This window comes from Filicampus tigris, chromosome 5 (genome assembly GCF_054856515.1).
Source record: "Filicampus tigris isolate MCC_2025a chromosome 5, RoL_Ftig_1.0, whole genome shotgun sequence".
In the NCBI taxonomy this organism is placed as follows: domain Eukaryota; kingdom Metazoa; phylum Chordata; class Actinopteri; order Syngnathiformes; family Syngnathidae; genus Filicampus; species Filicampus tigris.
The window spans coordinates 5978887-6000000 of NC_141221.1; the positions used below are offsets into that span (position 1 = coordinate 5978887).

A 21114-nucleotide genomic window follows, 5' to 3' on the forward strand; every position below is an offset into this window, starting at 1 on the left:
ATCATATCAATATTATTTGGGCATTACTTTAAATTGTAATCTGTTAGCGGTTCCATGTTTAGTGTTAGTTGTCAAATTAAAAACACACTCAATCTAAACACATTTTTGGTCACATTTACATTTACATTTACATGACGTAAAAGTAAAGCAAATATACATTTAACCATAAATCTAAATTAGACAGTTTACGTGAAAGGACTAAACTAATATTTTTTCAACAATTTGAATTAAGGAAAAAAAAAAAAAACATGAAATAACCTAACCCATTGTTCAGTGTAGCTCGAACCAATGGATACGGTTGTTGCTCTAACTTTGAATCCAGGACAACGCAGCGAGCGCATGCTTTTTAATATTGCATGGTGCTCTAAGAGTAGCTTAGCACACGTTCAAATTTTCCCGACATGCAGATGCAGACATTCCCGGACGTATTACATATTTCATAGAATTCACTCATGTAGCCTGAAAATCAACATGAAAATTGTTCTTCAACGCAACACAATGGCTGTTCTCTTCTTTAATTCCACGGGCCCTGTGTGAGTATTTCAAGTATGAAAAATCACAATCCTAAAGTACCCACAGCAGCTGGAACCAGTCACAAAGGTCATGTTATATAAGCTATTCAAGTCTGAGGAGCAGCAGTCACGGCTTTGCATACATTTCAATGAAATTGAGAAAGAAAAAAATCATGTCTGCTAGTTCTGCATGCTTCCACGGGGAAAGGATTCCTATTCCCAATGGCCTTTCATATCATCATTTCTCATGAATACTACATGCCGGAGCTTAATCAAAAAACATAATTTGCTCATTTCATTTCAATCTATAAGACCATAGGTTACAATTGCAGAAGACGTGTATTTATTTATTTACTGTGTGTTGCATATACTCGAGGGGAAATTCTGTTTACACTCTGTGGAGTGGGGATACCACACAATACGTTCAGTTCATAAAAGACTAAAAATGTAGGTTTGGTCCATTAAAAACTCCCCCCAAAAAAATGTTTTCGTTCTTTGAAGAGTGTTTATATGTATGTTAAGTTCATTGAAAACTCCAAAATGTGTTCGGTCCAGTGATGTTGGGTTCATTGTAGACTCTAAATAAAAACATTCTGAATTATTTCCACAGAAGACAAAAAATGGGGGGTAGTTTCAAATGAAGAGTTTAAAAATGTATCTTAGGTTCATTGTAAACCCACATGAGGTCAGGGTGGGCAGATTACATGAAACGCGTATATTCATATATTGCATTGCATTTTTTTTACAATACAGTTGCATTTATACACCGTGCATGTACAATTGATCCACTATTCAACAGCAAAGGTTTTGAGGAAAACAACAAAATAACCACAGAGTGATTTATTTTTTTTCCCCGGTGCAAAGGGCTCTCTTGCATAAAAATTACAATTCAGGGATGGCACAAAAACTGAACGTAATCTTAACGTGATGTCACACGCAGGCGCCACACAAGCAGACACGCCACCAAACAAAGAAAAAATATCAAACAAAAACAACAGACACAGACACACAGCGTGGTGATCCGTGAAATAAAAACAATATGGGGCACATCTCATTGCGTCTATGAGACCGCAAGGTACACAACACTGTTTTTTTTTTATTTTTTTCCTTTCGCTGCCAAAGTGTCAGGTGTGTGGCACCTGCATGTGATGTGGTACAGGTCAAGTCCGTTCTCAACATAGTTTGGCTGACTCGGACCACGTGGGTCGATTAAATATGCAGACGGAAAATAGCCGATGCACAGCTCTGATGCTAAGCACTCTAGAAAATAGACGTCTAGATACAGTAATGGATAAACGGCTCGCATCCTACTGACTGTTCTACATGTACATACATCAAAGCTACTCGCGAACAGCAACCATTACTTTTCATTGATATTGCCGCGATATACATTCTCCATATGGAAAGCGGGTTAGATGCATCTTCCAATACGTACATTGTTTGCAATATCTGATGTCGTATGGCGGTAACATAAAAGCATGCAGATGGAATGTGTGAAGTGGTTGTAAAGCAGCTCATATTGAGGCTCTCTGAAGCTCGTACTAAAAACGTTATGTCAGCAACAAATGCATTGGCGGGGAGATAGATGATGTCAAGAAGGATGATAACAAATTTGAATTGAATCAATGTTCGAGAAGCAGTGGTGCCGGGCCTTAAAGGGGGAATAGGAGGAAGAGGAATAAGTCACCAATGTGGCAGAGGGAGAAAAGAAGGAAACATGGGATTATGTGGGTGAGTGTGACATGTATTATTGAGAAGCTGCTTTTTTTTGGGGGGGGGGGGGGCTGGAGGTCTGAGATTATTTATCAGTGAGTCGCTGCTACCAGTACAAATGAGATAATTTCTTAAGGACTTACACCTGGCAGCAATTTTTGTGGTTCTGACCACTTTATTTTACAGCAATACAGTTCTACAGTTCTAGAAGTGCTGGATGACAAACATAGTAAATTGTTTTTAATTGTAATAAAGATGCCCTAGAAGTGCTGGATGACAAACATAATAAATACAAAAAGGAAAGAAAATATGGAGTTTGCATGCTTTGTCTTGACGTACAAAGTAAATGCATAATGACTTTATCGTTTACGCATGTGAAAAAGGCAGCGTCCTACCAGAGTGCGTTCGCGACGGGAAACCTTATTTTAAAGCCCTTGTAACTTTGTTTTAATCAAAGGTTTAAAATGAGTATGACTGCCGTGCTGTATAGACAAATGAACTCCATCTTGATAAATCACATGATGGAGCTGTAAAATGGCTGTGCTGATTAAAGGAGTAGCGCATGTAAACAGCTGCTCAGGATAGATCATGTTATGTAAACAGTTGACCTGTGATCTTCAGTCGGAATGATTACAATTAGAATGACAACTAAGTCCCCATGTAAACCCGGCTTTTGATCCAGTTTCTGTACTAGTTCATTCCAAATGTGATTGACGGGCTTTTTCTTGGACACCGAACGTGCCCTAGGATGTTTTTATGGTCCTTGCTTCATGCACTGGGAACAAGTAAAAGACCTTCCCATACCATACATGATCCAAATAACTATAAACAATTGTGTGTTTGTGATCACGAGGCAACTCAAAGTGCAGCCAAAACATTTGGAGATCATCTTGAAAATTGCATCTGTCCATCCATTTTCTGTAGTGCCTCATTAGGGTGGTGGGTGAGCTCCAGCCTATCCAAGTTGACTTTGGGCGAGAGGCGGGTAAACCGTGGACTGGTTGCCATTCGGGGCATGAAGTATAGACAAAAAAAAAAACACATTCAAATGTGCAGTGTATGCATAATATAGTCTTCCATAGACCTAACAGGCATGTTTTTGTAATATGGGAGTAAGACGGAGGGGAACATATGAATTTCACACATGGTGACACAAGCCCAGATTTGAACCCACAACCTCTATTGCAGTGTTTTTCCAACTTTTTTGAGTCAAGGCACATTGATTACATTGAAAAAAATCCTGCGTCACAGCACCAGCTGAAATTGTGAAAAAAAAAGCTTATTTTAACAATTTAAGTGTTGTATTGTTTATATAAGCATTTCTTTAACATTGAAGAATGACGTTATATTATAACGTCTTGAATAGGAATCAAACGCAAAGAAAAAAGTATATTTTAATGTTTCAGTGTGAAACATGGGCCTGTTTGGATAAACATTCGTCACTAATTCGCTTGTCTCTTAACAAAGACAACTAGCTACCTGCTGCAGCTGCTGCCGCCTGCTGGTATGGAAGAGTACTACAATGTAGTAAAGACATGATTACGCTGCCAGGCGCTAGACCGCACAGGCACACAAATTAGATAATTTCCCACGGCACACCTGACAAAATCTCGCGCGCGGTGCATAGTTTGAAAAACACTGCTCTATTGTAAGGTAGATGTGCTCACCACAACCACATTGTGCTTTCCGGCTGCCAAAACTCTGAAGTTTAGATGAGATGATGTCACGTCTGCTTTCTAATCAGCAGAAATGTAATTAAGCGTGTTTTGTCTCGCTTTGTCTTTTAGATTTGTTTACTCTTGCTTTTTTGTGATAGAAAAAAAAAAAAAGTTTTTGTAAGCATTTTGGTCTCTCAACTCTTCATGTTTGTTTATTTCTAGGTGGAGAGGTCCCCTACACCACCCTGGCCACGAGGATGATGATGGGCGTTTGGTGGATGTTCGCTCTCATTGTCATCTCCTCATACACGGCCAATTTAGCGGCGTTCCTCACCATCACACGCATTGAGAACTCCATACAGTGAGTGTCTAACAAGCTTGTGTGTGTGTGTGTGTGTGTGTGTGTGTGTGTGTTTATGAATCTATTGTGCCATTTACTTTTAATGCATATGAGGTGACACACGTTATCCGTCCGCCTATCCCTTTGCCACTCTCGAGCTCACCTCCTCCTTCGCCCTTACAGAGGATTGTAATTTCCTGTTAATTTCAAGTTGCGATCTGTCATTATGTGTGTGAGTCTTTGTGTGTGGGTGTTTGAGTGTTGGAAAATGAGCTAAACAAACAAGGAGATGCCATCAGTCTAGTAGGGAGAAGAGCGAGAAGCACGTTAGTGTTTGGTACTTTTAATCTTCTATGCCAGTGTTTCTCAACCTTTGCGACATCGGAAAAAATCTCATGGAACATCACTTCTCAAAACGACTCACAAAAAGTGGTTATCCAGGGTCATTATGTACCTTCTGTCATCTAGTGGAAGAACATTTTATTGTTACTGTACATGGTTGGCATATATAAATTAACAAAACCTTTTTTATTTAAATTAGAAAATACATATTTTTTGTCAAAATAATTAACATTGCATAATTTCCACACCTGATGATCTCTCGCCGCACACCGGTTGAGAATCACTGTTCTAGGCTACTCCTCGGGGCTGACGTCACGTAACTCTTTTCCGGTCCTGTTTAGATATATGTTTCGCATTTTTTTTTTTTTTTTTTTACATTTTCTTTCAAGACACGTCTTAATATGCCTGCTTTTTTGCTGTTTAAAGTTGGATACGCTCCCCTTTAACATGGTTCCAGCCTGACTCCTGTGAAAAGAAACTCGCTCACCCAAGCAGTTAATTACGGTCTTAATAAACAATTACCTTTCAGTTTTAGGTTAGCTTAGCAATTAACATGTTTTTTCCGTCTTTTGTTAATTATGTCCCCTTAATGTTACTTGCCTGAAGTGCAGCTTATTCGCCGCCGTGGAAGTGATTTACTGTTTTAGGAACGATTCCGCATCATGTTTAGTTAGCCACACTAGTATCCAGCTGAAGTTCGATGTTAGCTAGCTAGCTGGCATGGAAATGGCGTAAGTAGCACCAAGCTTACCTTGACCTCCCGACTATACGCGTAGGTGACGTTGTGGCGCAAATGTCCAACCCGGTGAATCTTTTTGGGACCGTCTCCTTCGTTCAATTAATGGAAAAAACATTCAAATATATGATTCTCAGTTTTGGTATTCATTATGGTTTGGTGATGTGCAAAATGCAAATTGCAAAATGTCTACATTAAGTCACATTTCCACACAGTAAATGTGGCATGTCATAAGCTGTGACAAACAATGATATAGGGACGAGAACACACACTCAAACACACACACACTCTCTCTCTCTCTCTCTGTTCCTCGCTCTCTCTCTCTCTCTCGCTCTCTCTCTTTCCCTCACTCTGTGCCTCATGTTTATCTATCCTTATGATAGTGTGTTTTGCCCGCACTTGTTTCCTGGTGGCACTCGGAAGCATTCATCTCTCATTGGACTAATCAGCATTCTGAAGCATCCGTTCTGCCCGCCGGTGCCGTTCTGCCTTGGCACATCGTCAGAATAAACAACATTCATTATTTCGGTCTTGATTTCTGTCCATCGGTCTATCCGGATGTTTGCCTATTTTATATTTTTCAATTGTAATGTTCCCTAAATTCACCTTTCTGCACCATTTTGTCTAGCCCGCTTCAAAATGTACCATCATTAACAAATGCCTCTCAGCTGGCTTCTGCCAGGCGAAATAAGGATTTCCATAAATTTTCATGCATTATCTATAATGTGTTTACTCTTCCGGGGTCATTAGAGGCATAATTACTATCTCACATGGCCCGCAGCCAGCAAAGACGGCTGCCGGAATGAAGAAGAATTAAGTCAAGCATCAAAGTGGTCCGAACAAGTAAACTTGGTTACAAAAATAACCTTTGGCGATCAACCACCCGCTGCTTCACCAAGTCACCATGTTACCGCGATGGACGACAAACAAAATACACGTCAAAGTAGTGTTACAGCTGTGCACGTCAAGTCGGTTTGGTGTCAGGTAGACTTGTAGGATTTGACCACACCAGTAATGGTGTGTAGGTAGGTAGGTTGGATAGGTAGATGGGTAAGTAAGTAAGTGGATAGGTACTGTAGGGAAGAATTAAGGTAGGTAGGTAGGTAGACAATTAACAGTCAAGATGTCTAGCTGCACACTTACATGCTAATTTGTACAAATGACCCCCTCTCAAATAAATGTCCCAGGTGACTTTTTGAGGATAAATGATAGACAGCAATGGAAGAAGAGGTCTTGTTCTTCATGTCTTCAGGAAAACGTCGGCGGACCTAGAAGTTGTCTTTTAACTATTAATGCCTTTTGTTTCATCGTGGAAATGAAATAAGAAGAGAACATTCAGGAGCCTCTCTGGTCAATTTCACGCTTGGATGTTTTCCCTCAATTTCGCTGCGGATCCTTTAGGAAAACAGCAAGGGGCAGCGGCTGAGGGAGAGAGAGAGAGAGAGAGAGGGAGTGAGAGTGTAAGAGAGAGACAGAGGGGCTAATGTTGAGCCAAAGAGACAACAAGGGGGGGACGACCATTAAGGAGTTGTAATTGAGGGAGAAGGTCACAAATTATGTATAGACCCAGGCTAAGATAATGTCTTTGTCTTTAGACCTGGTGAAGCAGCAAGTGGTTCATTGCTCATGCTTATTCTCATTCACAGCAGCTGCAGCATTCATCAGAACACAGACACAATGTATATTGGATTTCATGTCAGTGCTGTACAATCTCTCCTCTTTCTTGAAAGTGACAAACTCGTTTGTGGTGATTAGATTGGATATTAATAAGTAAAAGCGCAAACAAACAACACATTTTTTTACAAACTTTACAAGTTGCTTTGAAATTTGAACTATTTGAAAGTCACCAAGCATTACAGAACAGATTGTGTTTCACTTTGGAGGTGTGACTGTGTGTTAGAATTGTATTGTTGTTTTCTGCAATCACTATTTCAGCATACTAGGAAAAGCGGAGGGGAGAATCTCAGGCATAACGTGTGTGTGTGTGTTCCCAAAGGACTTATGCGAGGGCCAACTATTAAAGCCAGCAATTAACCCCACGTGATAAAAGAGCCATGTTAACAGCAAAGCACATTTAAACGTTCAAAGCTATTTGTTAAGGCAGGTCAGGGAGACTGTTGAAGAGGGTCACGGGAGAAACCACAAAAGTCAGGACCTTCCGTAAACACAGCAACGTCTTTGTAAGCGAGCAACCTTGTATTTTGTAATTGCAGAAACACCTATCAATCTTGCCCAATGCTAAATATGCCGAGAGTGTGAAGTGCAACTCAATTAAGTGCACAATAAAAACAAGTCTAAATATATCATACAGATAAAAGTATCCAGAATTCTAAAACGTCCTGTGATGTATTTAATGCAAAGTTGTACCTTGACTCACAAGTGCCCCAACTCACGGTAGGAGTTTTCCAAGTTGCAAGCCATCGCTCGGCCGATTTTTGCTTTGCTTTGCAAGCAAACATTTCACATACGAGGCACTCCATCGCTAGATAGCGTAGCAGACTTCAAAAGATCATGAACGAGCAAGTCATTGTTTTGTTTTGTGCTTGCATTTTCCGCTTTTTGCACTGGTGTTCTGCTTGTGCAAAAAGCGGTCCTAAGAAAATGAGTGCTAAAAAAAGGGAATGACAGTTTGACTGTCAAACCTACGTTTATTAAATGTGTACATGTATGAAATATACCGCCCCCTTGTGGCCAAGGCGCACACAAAGTACTGTACATACTATGTGTCATTAACCCATTAAGGTCTAAAGCACCTGGTGACACATCCCTCTTAAACCTAAGGGCGTCTTTAGAATCACCCTCTAATACCTGAAGTTTTCCCGGAAATTCAACACCTACAAACTAATCGATATCTTTGCCCCTCTAGAAACATGATTACAAAAGAATTTCAGAGCTTAGACCTGTGGCTTTCACACAGGCCTGAGTTTATTATTATTTCTTGTTTCAATCAAAAATGTAAAAATAAAGAGAGTCAACAGAAGCACTACCTTTATTTTTTTTTTAAATCGAGTGGTAATTAGCATCCTCTATTTTGTTTCAAAGTCCTCGATATCGTCATTGTCTAAAACCACAAATAAAAAAAACAAAATGATATCTTTGCTTTCCCGGCTGTAAAGGTTGAAATGCGCAACAGCGCTCCCGGGTTTAGTGGTAGAAATGCGCTAATGAGTGCCCGGCCTAAATCGGTTCAATAGGTGAGGCAAGGTGGCACGCGAGTCTCCAGACGTGAGCTGTGACTGACAACATCTCCTGCATGAATGAGCTATTTTTGTTCATGTGTTTAGCCGTTCTCACAGTGTTCAATAAACGGATGAAAAATGCCTCCACAACTATGGCTCTACTTTCCCCACATGTGAGGGCATCACAAATATACTGTAAATACCCATAAAAAATTGCATAATAATCCACAATATTGTGAAAGCATCAATGATTTACAGCAATATAGTGATTCCAAAAATGAATCAAAAAAATCCCAATTAGTAAATTCCCTTGGTCATTATGTTTGAAGAGTCATCAGCTCAACCATGCATGACCTCTTCTCCTCCCAGATCCCTCCAGGACTTGTCCAAGCAAACGGAGCTTCCGTACGGCACGGTGCTGGACTCTGCGGTGTACGACCAGGTGCGCTCCAAGGCTATGAACCCCTTCGAGAGAGACCCCATGTACTCGCAGATGTGGCGGATGATCAACCGCACAGGTGGAGCCGACAACAATGTGGAGGAGTCCAAGGAGGGCATCCGAAAGGTGAGCACAGAGTTTTCAAGTCGAGCTGCGGCGACTCGTGCGAGAGGTGAAGTAGGTGACATCAAACCCATTATTTTGTTGTCAAATTGAATGCTTTGAGCTTGTCACACGTGAGATTGTTATGTCATGTCAATGTGAAGGGCATCAATGGGTTTTTTTCGTGGTTCATTTTTACACACACACACACACACACACACGGGTTGCCATTGGTTGTGGCGTGAACTTTCTGCCAATGGTTGAGCCATTGGTGGCCGGTGCATTCTCTGGGTTACATACACGGAGATGATTGCATTCATTGACAGTTTGATGCTTTTTAAGAATGCACCTTCTACACCCTGTGCTTTTATAATCCATCCGTCCATTATCCAAACCGCTTATCCTCACAAGGGTCGCGGGCGTGCTGCTACATATCCCAGCTGTCTTTGGGCAGTAGGCGCGCGGTGCACCCTCAACCGGTTGCTAGCCAATCGCAGGGCACACATAGACAAATGAATATTCACACTCACAATCACACCTAGGGCCAATTTGGAGTGACCAATTAACCTACCGTGCATGTTTTTGAATTTTGGGAGGAAACCGGAGTAGGGAGAACATGAAAAATCCACACAGGAAGGCCGTGGCCGGATTTAAACCCACAACCTCTTGCATTGTGAGGCTGACGTGCTAACCAGTCCACCACCGTGCCGCCCGCTGTTATAATTTGTATTTTAAATAAGAGCAGAGCAGAAAGAAAAGGAGACCATTAGAAGTGGTGGTGAAGGTGCCATCAATTACTGCATGCAAAATCTTGATCACTCTGATTGGCTGTTAGCTAGCAAAATGCAAATCATCCCGCTTCTAGCGAAAGGCCTCCTCTGGCCGATCACGTCTCGCTTCGACAACTCCAATCGGACAAACTACATTACAGGCCATTAAATAAGAGTCTAGTGTGCCCGTTTATTTTGTTTGTTCAATTGACCTCGAACCTTTGTCTTACAACTAACTAAACTTTGAATTGTGTTGTTGTTTTGTTTTTTGGTTTTTTTTTATGAAAAGAAAGAAAAGTGTCCTAAAGTAATATCTCTTTGTATGTTTTTCTTAAACATTTCCTATCTATCTAGTATATATCCATGCAAACTCCACACTGGAAGGCCAGAGCCCGGGATCAAACCCTGAACAAACACACGTGGTAAAAAGTCGACCACCGTGCCACCTATCAACATCATTAAATCAAATAATCCCCCACCCCACCCCCCAAAAAAAGCAATTGAGTAAACATGGACGGTAATATTGTAACGAAACATATTACTTTCAAATGTAAGTAATCACATTTTAAAAATAACTTGCCCAAAACTGGTAGCACAGTAGTAGTGGGAGAAGGAGGAGGTTTTACTTTCCCTATTATTAAATGTTACTCAACTATACCATTCCATTATATTTTTGTTGTGCCTTTTCCAGAAATGATTTTTTTTCCTGCCGTCCAATTTACTAAAATGACTTAACAGTTAGAGTTTATCACCACCTGTTTCTTTGGCATACTATTGACAACCTGCACATGCATTTGAATGTGGAAGCAGAACCATTTCCATGCATAGTAACTTAACTGCTACCATGCGTTTTTATACATGGTTGAATTAGCGGACGTCATGTATTTCCCAAAGGGCTGTCATCACTAAACTATAGCAATAAAGATTCGCTTCTGCGGATGTCCGTCTGAATAGAGTTCACTTAAATCAACCACTCTCCAAGTGCAAACATTTTTACCTTGGAGTTTATCAGGGGTGAACAAATGCCTTCATCCGAGCAGCTTTGAAGATGTCCCCCAAAGAGTTACATAATCTAATTAAAACACCTCATGTAAATTTGAAACTGTGAAGCCTCTTTTCATGCCACTGACCGTTACCTTGAATAGCACATCACCGGCTTGAGGCTATTTGGCCATGATGTCATTAACACTTCTTCATGGACATCTATCCGTGTGATATATTTAGACGTGTGGCGAGTCCCTGCCTGTTTGTTATATCTGAGTCCTTTGAGACCTTCATTTCCTTCTCTTTTTTCCTTTCAGGCTTTTTACGCCCCACTCTCTTCCACAATAAACCTTCCTCCATCACTGTTGTCTCCCGAGCTCGATGGATTTTCTCCCCTTTCACTTTCCGTCCCCCGCAGCAAAATATTATTAAATGTCAGAACGGGTCAGCATCTCAGCTGTCTCTAGGTGTCTCATACACACACACACACAAGCACACACACATGCAGAAGCATCCCCATTCATGCACAAATACATAATTGAATGTGCAAGCAGACATTTGTAGGCTTTGTATGGTTTTCATACATAACTGAGACTATGAGGCGCTGTCAGGGACATAATTCAAGATTACATCTCACACACACACACACACACACTATACATGATTCTGTAGTCTGTGTGAGAAAGTGTATTTCAGTAAGTTATACAAAGCATTTAAGTATAAGTTTGGAAACATTTAAGTTTTCTATAAGTTCATTTCAGTATGCGTGTTTCACTTGTGCATGGGAAAGTGTTGAGGGTGCGTGTGAGATCGATAGCAGAGAATGCAGGTGCACTCGCACTCAAGATGCTGGACGCACACGCCTAATGTCAATAACACACCCCCATTGACTTTTTTTGATGTTAAGAGGGAATATCTGACAGGCACTTTGAGAGTCTCTGATGACTGCGGAGTGATTTTTGGAATTGAGTGGATTATCAGTTCAAGTGATTTTGTGTCGGTGTGACCTGCTGCTGCACTGGGTGAAGGTGCCACTCTCAGCCTGTATTGTCATTACTTCCACATGTTTGCTACACGTATTGTAAGATCATCTGAAGGCTCGATGTGAAGTCTGACAAGTGCTGCCCGCGATCATTTTGCCAAATTGAGCGAAGAGAATGGGAGATTTCTTTTTTTTGGGTCAACCTATTCCAAATTTCTACTCAAGCGTACGCGGTAAACGATGGTGAGTGAGGGAGCTCAAATTGGTATGCTGGATTGGAAAACTGCGAGTAACATCCTCATACATGAATTCATATGCGCATATTCACTCAAAAAAGCCATTTCTAAAACCAACCCCTATTTCTTTGAGGAGGAATTTTCAGATGGATTATACCAATCAACAGTGTTCAGTTTTTCATGGCTCATGTTGAGGCAGAGGCCGTATCATTCAGATGCTATGGCCCCAATTGCCTTGAAAAAAAAAAAAAAAAAAGAAATATTTATTTTTCTTGGCGGCGCAGTGATTGACTGGTTAGCATGTCCGCCTCACAGTGCAGAGGTTGATGGTACGAAATTGGCCCCTGCCTTCCTGTGTGGAGTTTGCATGTTCTCCGCGTGCCTGCGTGGGTTTTTTCCGGGTACTCCGGTTTCGTCCCACATTCCAAAAACATGCATGGTAGGTTAACTGAACACTGTAAATCGTCCCTAGGTATGATTGTGAGTGTGAATGTTTGTTTATCTCTGTGTGCCCTGCAATTGTCTGGAACCTAGTTCAGGGTGTATCCCTGCTATGCGAAGTCAGCCGGAATAGGCTCCAGCACCCCCATGACCCTCGTGAGGATCCGCGGTTTGGATAATGGATGGATGGTTATTTATTGTTCTTTAACATTTTAACGTATAATACGAAATGGGAATGGGACACGAGCCCTGTTTGACATTATGTAAAAATGCGACGTGAATCAGTCGGCGCGGCGTAATACTCTTCCTAGTGAGGACATCGATATTTTGGGGAATGTGTGAGTTAGCACATCTGTGCATTTGCCCCCTGATGTCCTCCCCTTAATGTTAGACAGGGTGCGTTTTTTTTTTTTGTTTGATAGTTGCCACCACACTAATGCACCCAAGTAGTCCATTAAGTTAATAGGAAAATGAATTTATGTATTAGTAAAAAACATGAAAATTAAGTCCTATCCAATATGTTCTGCCTCCATGCAGTCACCCTCCTCCTAAATCTGCTTTCACCTTCTCATTTCCTCCTCTTCTCCACTTAGACCGTATCCACTTAAGGTCCATGAGAGCCCTTTTTCATCTTTCCTTCCTAATTCATCTGTAGTACGTCCTCATCCCGTCACCACCCGGCTCCCCAATGAAGCGAAGTAACAAAGTATAAATTCAGTACTTCATAACTGAAGTAGATTTTTCCGATGGGGACAGTATGAGAAAGCGGCCTACTGCTATCGCGAAGAGGGAAAATCCTCAATTAATTGCTGCCCGCTCCAAAAGTTTTGCCATATAGATGCCACAAGATGGCAGCAAATGACATTAGACATGTTTGTGGAGTCCTTTTCTGACAGATACGGAAGAAAGTCTAATCTGTCCAAAAAGGTCCCTAACTCTTATCCTGCCATGGCCATACCCACACAGGAAAGTGACTCTACCTATCCCATGTAGCAATGTGTGACTTGATGTTCTTAACTGCATTCAACTGGTGTGCTGGTTTCAAGTGTGCAAGGGTGCAGATAGGAGAATGATGCATAGTTAGGAAAAAGGTCACAGTGACATCTACTTAGAGTATATGCCTAAAGGCAAGGCTTGACCTGAACCCCAAAACAGCAAATAAGCATGTTTTTCAGCAAATAACGGATTTTATGTTTGTTTTATGTAAGCACACTGAAAAAAGATGGAATGTTGAATGTACTCGATTTTATTGCATCAGGTGGTTGCACAAAATAAAGTAATCTGGATCCAGATACATTTTTAAGATGTATAGTCTAGTTAAGAAATCTATTTGGATTCAGATGATTGTATTTCGTGCAATTACTTCACAAAGTAAAATTGAGTTAATTCAACTAAAAACCTTTTTCAGTGTACTTACTTTTGCCAACCGTGCCGCTACCCCAACCACTCATTTCAACTTTTCCGTCTTCCCTCCTTTACTCCCGTTTATGCCGAACCCCATCATAGGGTACGATTGCACCCTGAGTACAATCCCCCCCTCAACCCCAACCAGTGGATCCCAACAAGTTTCGAATGATTGGCCTTCAGAATCTGCATAATCGTTATCACCATCACTGAAGCCATTCTGGCAAATTGGCAAATGCTTATAGTGTCTCATTATACAGCTCCTGACTCCCGTTGTCCAAATTTATGTAGCAGAGGTGAAGAAATGATGGCACTTTTTTATCATAATTTCTGGAGTCATTATGCTAAATGGGCAGACGGTGATAAGGGGTACATTAAGGGGAAGGCAAATGGACTTGTCACGAAATTAAGTTTAACATGGGACAAGTGAGTCACTAATGTTATATGCAAATGCGCTGTGTAAAAAAGTTGAATTAACATGCTCGCCCTTTAAGTGATAAACACTCACCGGACACATCATTAAGTATACCTGATAATGTGATTCATCAATTTTCTGGTAGCGCTTGTCCTGATCAGAGTCGCGGAAGAGCTTGAGCCTATGCCAGCTGACTTTGGGTGAGAGGTGGGTTACCCACTGGACTGGTCACCAGTCAATTCACACAAACATTCATACCTATTGACAATTGAAGGTATGAACCTAATGTTTTTGCGATGTGAGAAAAACTCTTGGTTGCGAGTCACACACGGTAACCATGCAACCGTGCTGTCAGCAAGTAGGAAACTGCTGTCCATATGGATGGGATTCAAACCCTCACATGAACATAAGGGATTACCAGTCCACCAAATTAATCTCTCTGCCAACGCATGGCAACAAATGATGGGAGTGTACATTGTAATGCCCCCACTATATTGTTCACCTACCATGGTCCCAATACATCACATTGTTTTTTTTTTTTGGTTTGTTTGGTTCTGTTTTTTGTGGAGTGGATCTATTTGCCTATCACGGAATTCCCTGCTACATTGTGGAAAATCTGCAGTATATGGTGATGTTTTTGAATGCGTTTTACAATGAACTTACTGTAATGCCCTCTCATGTCGGAAAGGAGAGCGACAGTCCCATATTCACTTTTCCGCTGTTTGTTGAACGGTAAAACGCGCAAACGCAAAATCAGCACATTCACGCAGCAGCTGCTGCTATGCCACAGCTCGCACCCAACCACTCACAAACAGACTTGCCGATTTCATATGCCACTTAAGTAGGCCCCGCTTCTTAAAGCGGAAGTCAACCCGAACATATTTTTTTCAAGAATATGTTCCCAGCACGCCCACTAGTTGAAACACGGCATTCTGATTAATTTTGTGTTTGTGGAATATAGATTAAGCAGCAAAATGCACTCATTTTTAGGCATCTCCGGGGGCGGCCATGTTGTCTTCTGCCGATTGAAAATGACATCACAACTGCTCACAACGACCAAACACGGCTGACCTGTTTTCTGAATCTGAGCCGTGATTGGTCATTGTGAGCAGTTGTGATGTCATTTTCAGTCAACAGAAAACAAAATGGCCGCCCCAAGAGATGGCTAAAAACGAGTGGATTAACACTTATTCCACAAACGCAATATTTATCAAAATGCCCTTTTTACAACTACTGGGCTTGCATAGGTCATATTCTTGAAAAAAAATAATTATTGAAAAAGAAGTTTCACATACATTACAATACATACATTATTTTCTTTAAAAATTGTTTTGATGGGTTTAAATGTGCGTAAAATGTGTGGGATGGGTGGATTTTTTTTTTTTTTTTTTTGTTCACTGTAGCAGTGAAAGGGGTTACACTGTAAACCAGTAGCAGTGTTGAATAGTATTCCAGTGAGGTGGACCAATAAAAGCCTTCCTCGACCTCCTCATGATCACCATCATCGCTATCAAGCAGCGTTTGTGTGTCAGTGCCCGGCATGAGCACACTTGTCTCGCTAGTGTCACTGTCGCCCTCTCTTTTAAAAGCGGCCACCTGCCAACGAGCCTTTGGTAGGAGTTGCCAAGGTTACTCCGCGCAGTGGCCATCTGTGTTGCTGCGACAGCACCAGAGACATCCAGCCTTGTCATGAACAAAGGTTTACTTTTGAAGGACGTCTGATGTTTCTCAACTTGAATCCGAAGCGACGACTCCGATTCGATTTTTGAAAATTAGCATCTTATCTATATTGATTGTAATGCGTTTTATTGGACGGCAGTGAAATTTCCACAGAAAGCTGCCTTGATATACATCCGTCACTGCTCCTGATTACGACCGTGCACAATATCCTCCGCAATAATTCAGCCTTGGCTAAGACCAAATGCCTTTTTGGCATTTCTATTTTCTACAAGTGCAAATCACCCTGATGGCAGATGGAAGAAAAAGAAGAAGAATCAGAGAGTGAAAGCTCCCTTTACTGCAGAGTGTGATAGCTCATTAGAATTCCACACAACAATCCCAAACAGCAAACATATTTCCCCGCTGTTACAATATGCGTGCGATGACTGCATTCCTGTGTTGAGACTCAGATTTGGGCAAACGGCAAACGAAAAGAAGCAGAAAGAAAGAGGCAAGTCTCTCCTATTGGAAAAAGTCAAAGATTGTAAATGTCAATGAGGTCTTTTCAAATATGGCGGTGATTTGTGACAAAATGGAGATTGAGGAAAAGGGGGTCGGGAAACCACCACTTCACTTCTGGAGATGGGATAGGATCGCTGCACTAGTGAGAGACAGTGTTTGCTGTGTTAAGATAAACAAAACCAGCCGAAAAGGGGAGCCAGAAGTCTGCTTAAGAATTCTTTTGGATTTGGAGCAACTCTCTTGATTTTCACTCATATCTGACTCAAAATTACTTTGTCATCTCTCGCTCTCGCTCTTGCTCCCGCCCCCTCTCCCCCTCCCTCCCTACATCCCTCCCTCCCTGAAAGTTCGGAACTCCTGTTCCTAAGGCAATATTGTATGAATTGGGTAGAGGGATTGTGTCGTAGCATGGATGTAGCGCAACTTCCCATAGCTGATGCACTTCTTTAGACAGCACCCAAAAAACTCTGTTACCTCAAATACTTTCCCCAGGGTCTACTTAACGTAGCACAATTTACATCAATTGCATGTGGTCAGATTTCCCTTTTTATGACCCCGATTTGGAGTTTTTCCAGCCAGTCGTATCTGGCGTGTCTTCTTTTTAGGCTTGTATGCCATCTGTTTACACTGCCTCGCCCGCGTTTTTTACTCTCTAATGCTATACCCCTTACATTTGCAATGATTACAGCATCCGACAAGCACATCTCATATCGTCAGTGTAATTAATTACCTGTACTTGGGATTGGGTAGATGTGTGTGCGCATATTTTCAACGACTCCAACTTTGGTGTGATTGTATTTCTCCATAAAAGGCTGGGCTTATCGTGAGAGTCCGGCTGAGATAATGCCGAAGTGGTGGAAAAGCAATATTTTCCTCCAGGGGTACTTCACTGTATCTGAGATGCATGTTGCTATAATTTATTAGAGGGATAGTGAAGGGAGCAGGACACAATCACAAGGAGAGATGATGCGGTATTAGGGGAGTGCATATATTATCTTCATATTTTAAGAGTAGTGTTATTTCCATTTGCATTCTCAAAAACTTTGCCTGGCTTATCATTAAATGGTAAGTTTAGAGTCACTTTGAGTGTTTTTGTGTGTTGTGCCTTATACACGCGGCACATCTATCAGTTTTCCCCTCAACATTTTAAGAGATGAAATCCCAGAATATTTGATGGCATCTATAAACCTGCAATGGCTCTGCTTAATGCTCAGTGCTTGTAAAAGTGGCCCTCAGCCAAACCTTCTAACCAGCCGTTGCCCTCAATGAACACGATTCATTTAACAGCAAGACACCCTCCATTGCCTATGTACTGTATGCCCAAATAATTTTATCTCCAAAAATTAAACATTATTTTTCCTCATAATATTGCGGCTCCATTCTCGGGAAACTGAGGTGTTTTTCTTTTTTCATTATTACAACGTTACTCTCGTATAATTGGGACTTTTTGCTCATAATACTAAAACTTTCTTTATTTCATTCTTGACATTTAAGCTTCTAATATTTCTAATAACTATTTCCCCATTACTACTTTATTCTCACAATGTGAGTTTATTCTTGTAAAAGTCTTTTATTTCTCGTATGATTTCATTCTCTAAATATGGCTCTTCCTTCTGGCTTTATTCTTGTAATATTGTGAAACATTCTCCTATTTTTTATTTAACAGTTTTTTTTCCTTATAATATTATTGGACAAAATTTGCTGGAAATTGGATGTGTTTTTTGTGTAATCCAAACAAGAGAGTATCTCTCACCATCAGACTTGTCTTTGCCTTATTTCTCTTTTTCACACCAGCTACTCGTCAAAAATATGTAAATTGCCTTATAAGATTGTTTCCCTCAATTTGGCAAAGCGTGGGAGATTACACACTTGGTTTGTCTTGGGGGGGGGGGGATCGAGGCGGGACGCAGCAATGCAATTAGTCCAATAGACTACACAATGAGCCGCATTGGCAATGTTTGACAACAGGATTAATTGGAGACCCGATGGCCTCGACTGTAAGATAAGAATTCCGCTAGCCTGACCGAAAGCGAAGCATTTGATAGCTTATCTTAATTCCCGAGATAAAAAGTATGAAAAAGAAGAATGGAGGAGGGAATTTCTATTGGGACAATATCCTACACAAAGTCTGTCTTGTGCCCTCGTTTGTCTTCACTTTCTCAACGCGTTCTCTCCTCCTTTGTGCTGTCATCTCTCTTTTGTTTTCATCATCTTCCCATTTACCACTCCTCTCTTCTCTCACTGCTGGGCTCGGAGCCACGGTCAAGGTGTTCCAGCAGTGCATCCATCTTTCCCTTCGCTGCTCGCTCTCTGTCCTCTCATTTCCTTGTGGCTCACAGGGCAGCCACGCCAGGCGTCTTTATCTGTGTCCGTGGTGGAGGTAACGGCCCGGTGCCAGATACTAATGGACTTTTTAGAAAAAAACACACATAGTCATACATCACACGGAGCGGAGGACGGCGTCGGCGAGCCGGGCCGGAGGGAGTGTGGGGTCTGACACACACACACACAAAAAAAAAAAGTTTGACAGAGACATAAAAGGGAAAGTCACAGTGAAGGAACAGTATGAGGAAAAAAAAAAGAATGCTAATGTGATCAATAATATGACTCCATTCACACGAGCTTGGTCTGTCTGGAAACTAATGAGCAATAATCTCATGGGCCTCACTTTATTTAATCCTTAGCATTGTAAGGAAGTACAGTAAGCGCAGATATGTTCAGCGCAAATTATTTGGGAAAAGCATACACAATAAACACCTGTTCGCAATTTTCAACCATCTGTGTTTTTTGTGATTTTTTTTAAATACCACAAGATATCAAAGCATTGGCTAACAGGAAAGTAGCAATTGGTGTCAAAGAAGTGTTGAAGTGATACAGCTCGATTTAGTGACTAAAATCTTTTTGTCAGGGAGGAACTAAGTTTCACCTGGGCTGTTAGTGGAAAGCAAGTACAGAGTTGCCACATGTGCAAGTAAATGTGAATGGATTTCAAAATGTGTTTTTCCCAAATCAAATCATCCGTGAATCATTTATTTTTAAGCGCAATTTGATAAGTAAATTATATGAGAGTGTTTTGGGATTCCTGGCTGGGGTGCAGTGAAATGCCTCGATTTGAGGGAGACAAGGACCAAGACCTGCCATGAATGGGTAAAATACAGTATCCACAAGCAAAATGACTTTTTTGCCATTCACCATTCAAGCCTGTTCAATTTTATTCTCACAATCATAATCGCAATAATACCTTTTTCTTTGTTATAATATTATGGGTTTACACGTACACAATATTACAGATTTGTTCTCAGAAGTGCTGACTTTATAATTGAAAATTGAATTGAAAATCTACTAAGATTTTCGCGCATAGTTCTCCTACAGTTATGCCTTTTGGCTCATAATATTATAATTTCAGATATTTTCATAGCAAATTATTAGGGATGGGATGGGGATATAAATAATGGAGAGTTTTATTTAGGATTAGGATATATTATTATTCACTAAAATTACAACATTTTACAACATCCAAAAGGTGATGGCTAAGTTTAGCTGAAAACAACGTATAGACAGCAAATGTGATTACAGCCGGATTCCTTGTAACCCTCCTGCTAAGACATCAGGATAAAGCTTTGAGCTTAATTTCCCACCAAATGAGAAATATTAGACAAGCAGTCAAAGGTAGTTGAGCTGGAAAGCCAGTCTATCGAACTCTTATCAGTCCCTCTGTCTTAAATTGCTTAAGATGATGTCATCAGGCAGTCAGACATCTTTTGCGAGATGTGGCAATGGCACTGTCACATCTATTTGGAAAAAGTAAAGTTTGCCACATTATTTGCTATGTGGTGACGCATCAGTGATGCCTTCAAGAAGACTTAAAAGCACACCACAAATAGACCTTTATTAACTGAAGAGACAATGTTTAAAGTAATTCTTGTAGCATTCCTAAAGGGAAGTCTAATCAAAATTTATTGACAAGAATACTGTATGATCTATGCATAGCCATTCTCTGCAGTTACCAATACATACATTATCCCGGATTACAAACACAAGACAGGCTGGGCGTGTTTCTATTAGTCCATGGTATTACATATATCGAACCACTAGAGGGCAGATTATACCTGTGCAGTGTTACTGCAGGGAGCGCACCTGAAGTGTTGTACAGTCAGTTCATAAAGGTTGCTCTGTGGTATCGCAGAAGAGAACAGTGGTCTTGCTGATGTCGGTACTTGACCTGATTAAGGACGAATAGAGGGATGGATGAAAACCCACTTGCATCCTTGCTTAGTCCATCCTTTTTAAAATACTTCTCATCCTCCATCCGTCCATCCACAAAATGGCCGTCCTTCTGGGACGGAAGGATGGAAATCTCCGTCCCTGGGACGAAATGCCCATCTCTGCTCATTCAATGCATTGAATACCTCATCTGTGGGAACTAAATAAATACATGAAATAAGAATGCATCTGTGCTTGCTTGAACCCTTACACAAAGTCACACTCCAATGATTGGCAGGGGTGCCTCTAGTTCTGAGAAATTTGAACTTTTTCATTTTCTTTCGGGAGCATGGGCTGACTAGCAGGTTGCGTTTAATAAAAATCTAAGAGCACGCTGAAGAGATGATTAAAAACTTCAAATCGTGCTGGCTGAGATTTTCCACGCAAGTTCTGCAGTAGAGTGCTGTCATATAGTCA

The 21114-nt window shown here is 41.0% G+C and overlaps 1 protein-coding gene across 5 annotated transcripts in view; it reads left to right on the forward strand.

Moving 5' to 3' along the window:
- Positions 1-21114, forward strand: part of grid2 (glutamate receptor, ionotropic, delta 2) — a 440886-nt gene that overhangs the window by 371611 nt on the left and 48161 nt on the right. For all 5 annotated transcript variants that reach the window (XM_086031022.1, XM_086031021.1, XM_086031025.1 and 2 more), the window contains 2 exons: positions 4106-4244; positions 8850-9045. In XM_086031022.1, the coding sequence (XP_085887148.1) occupies positions 4106-4244; positions 8850-9045 (335 nt within the window). The remainder of the gene's footprint in view (positions 1-4105; positions 4245-8849; positions 9046-21114) is intronic.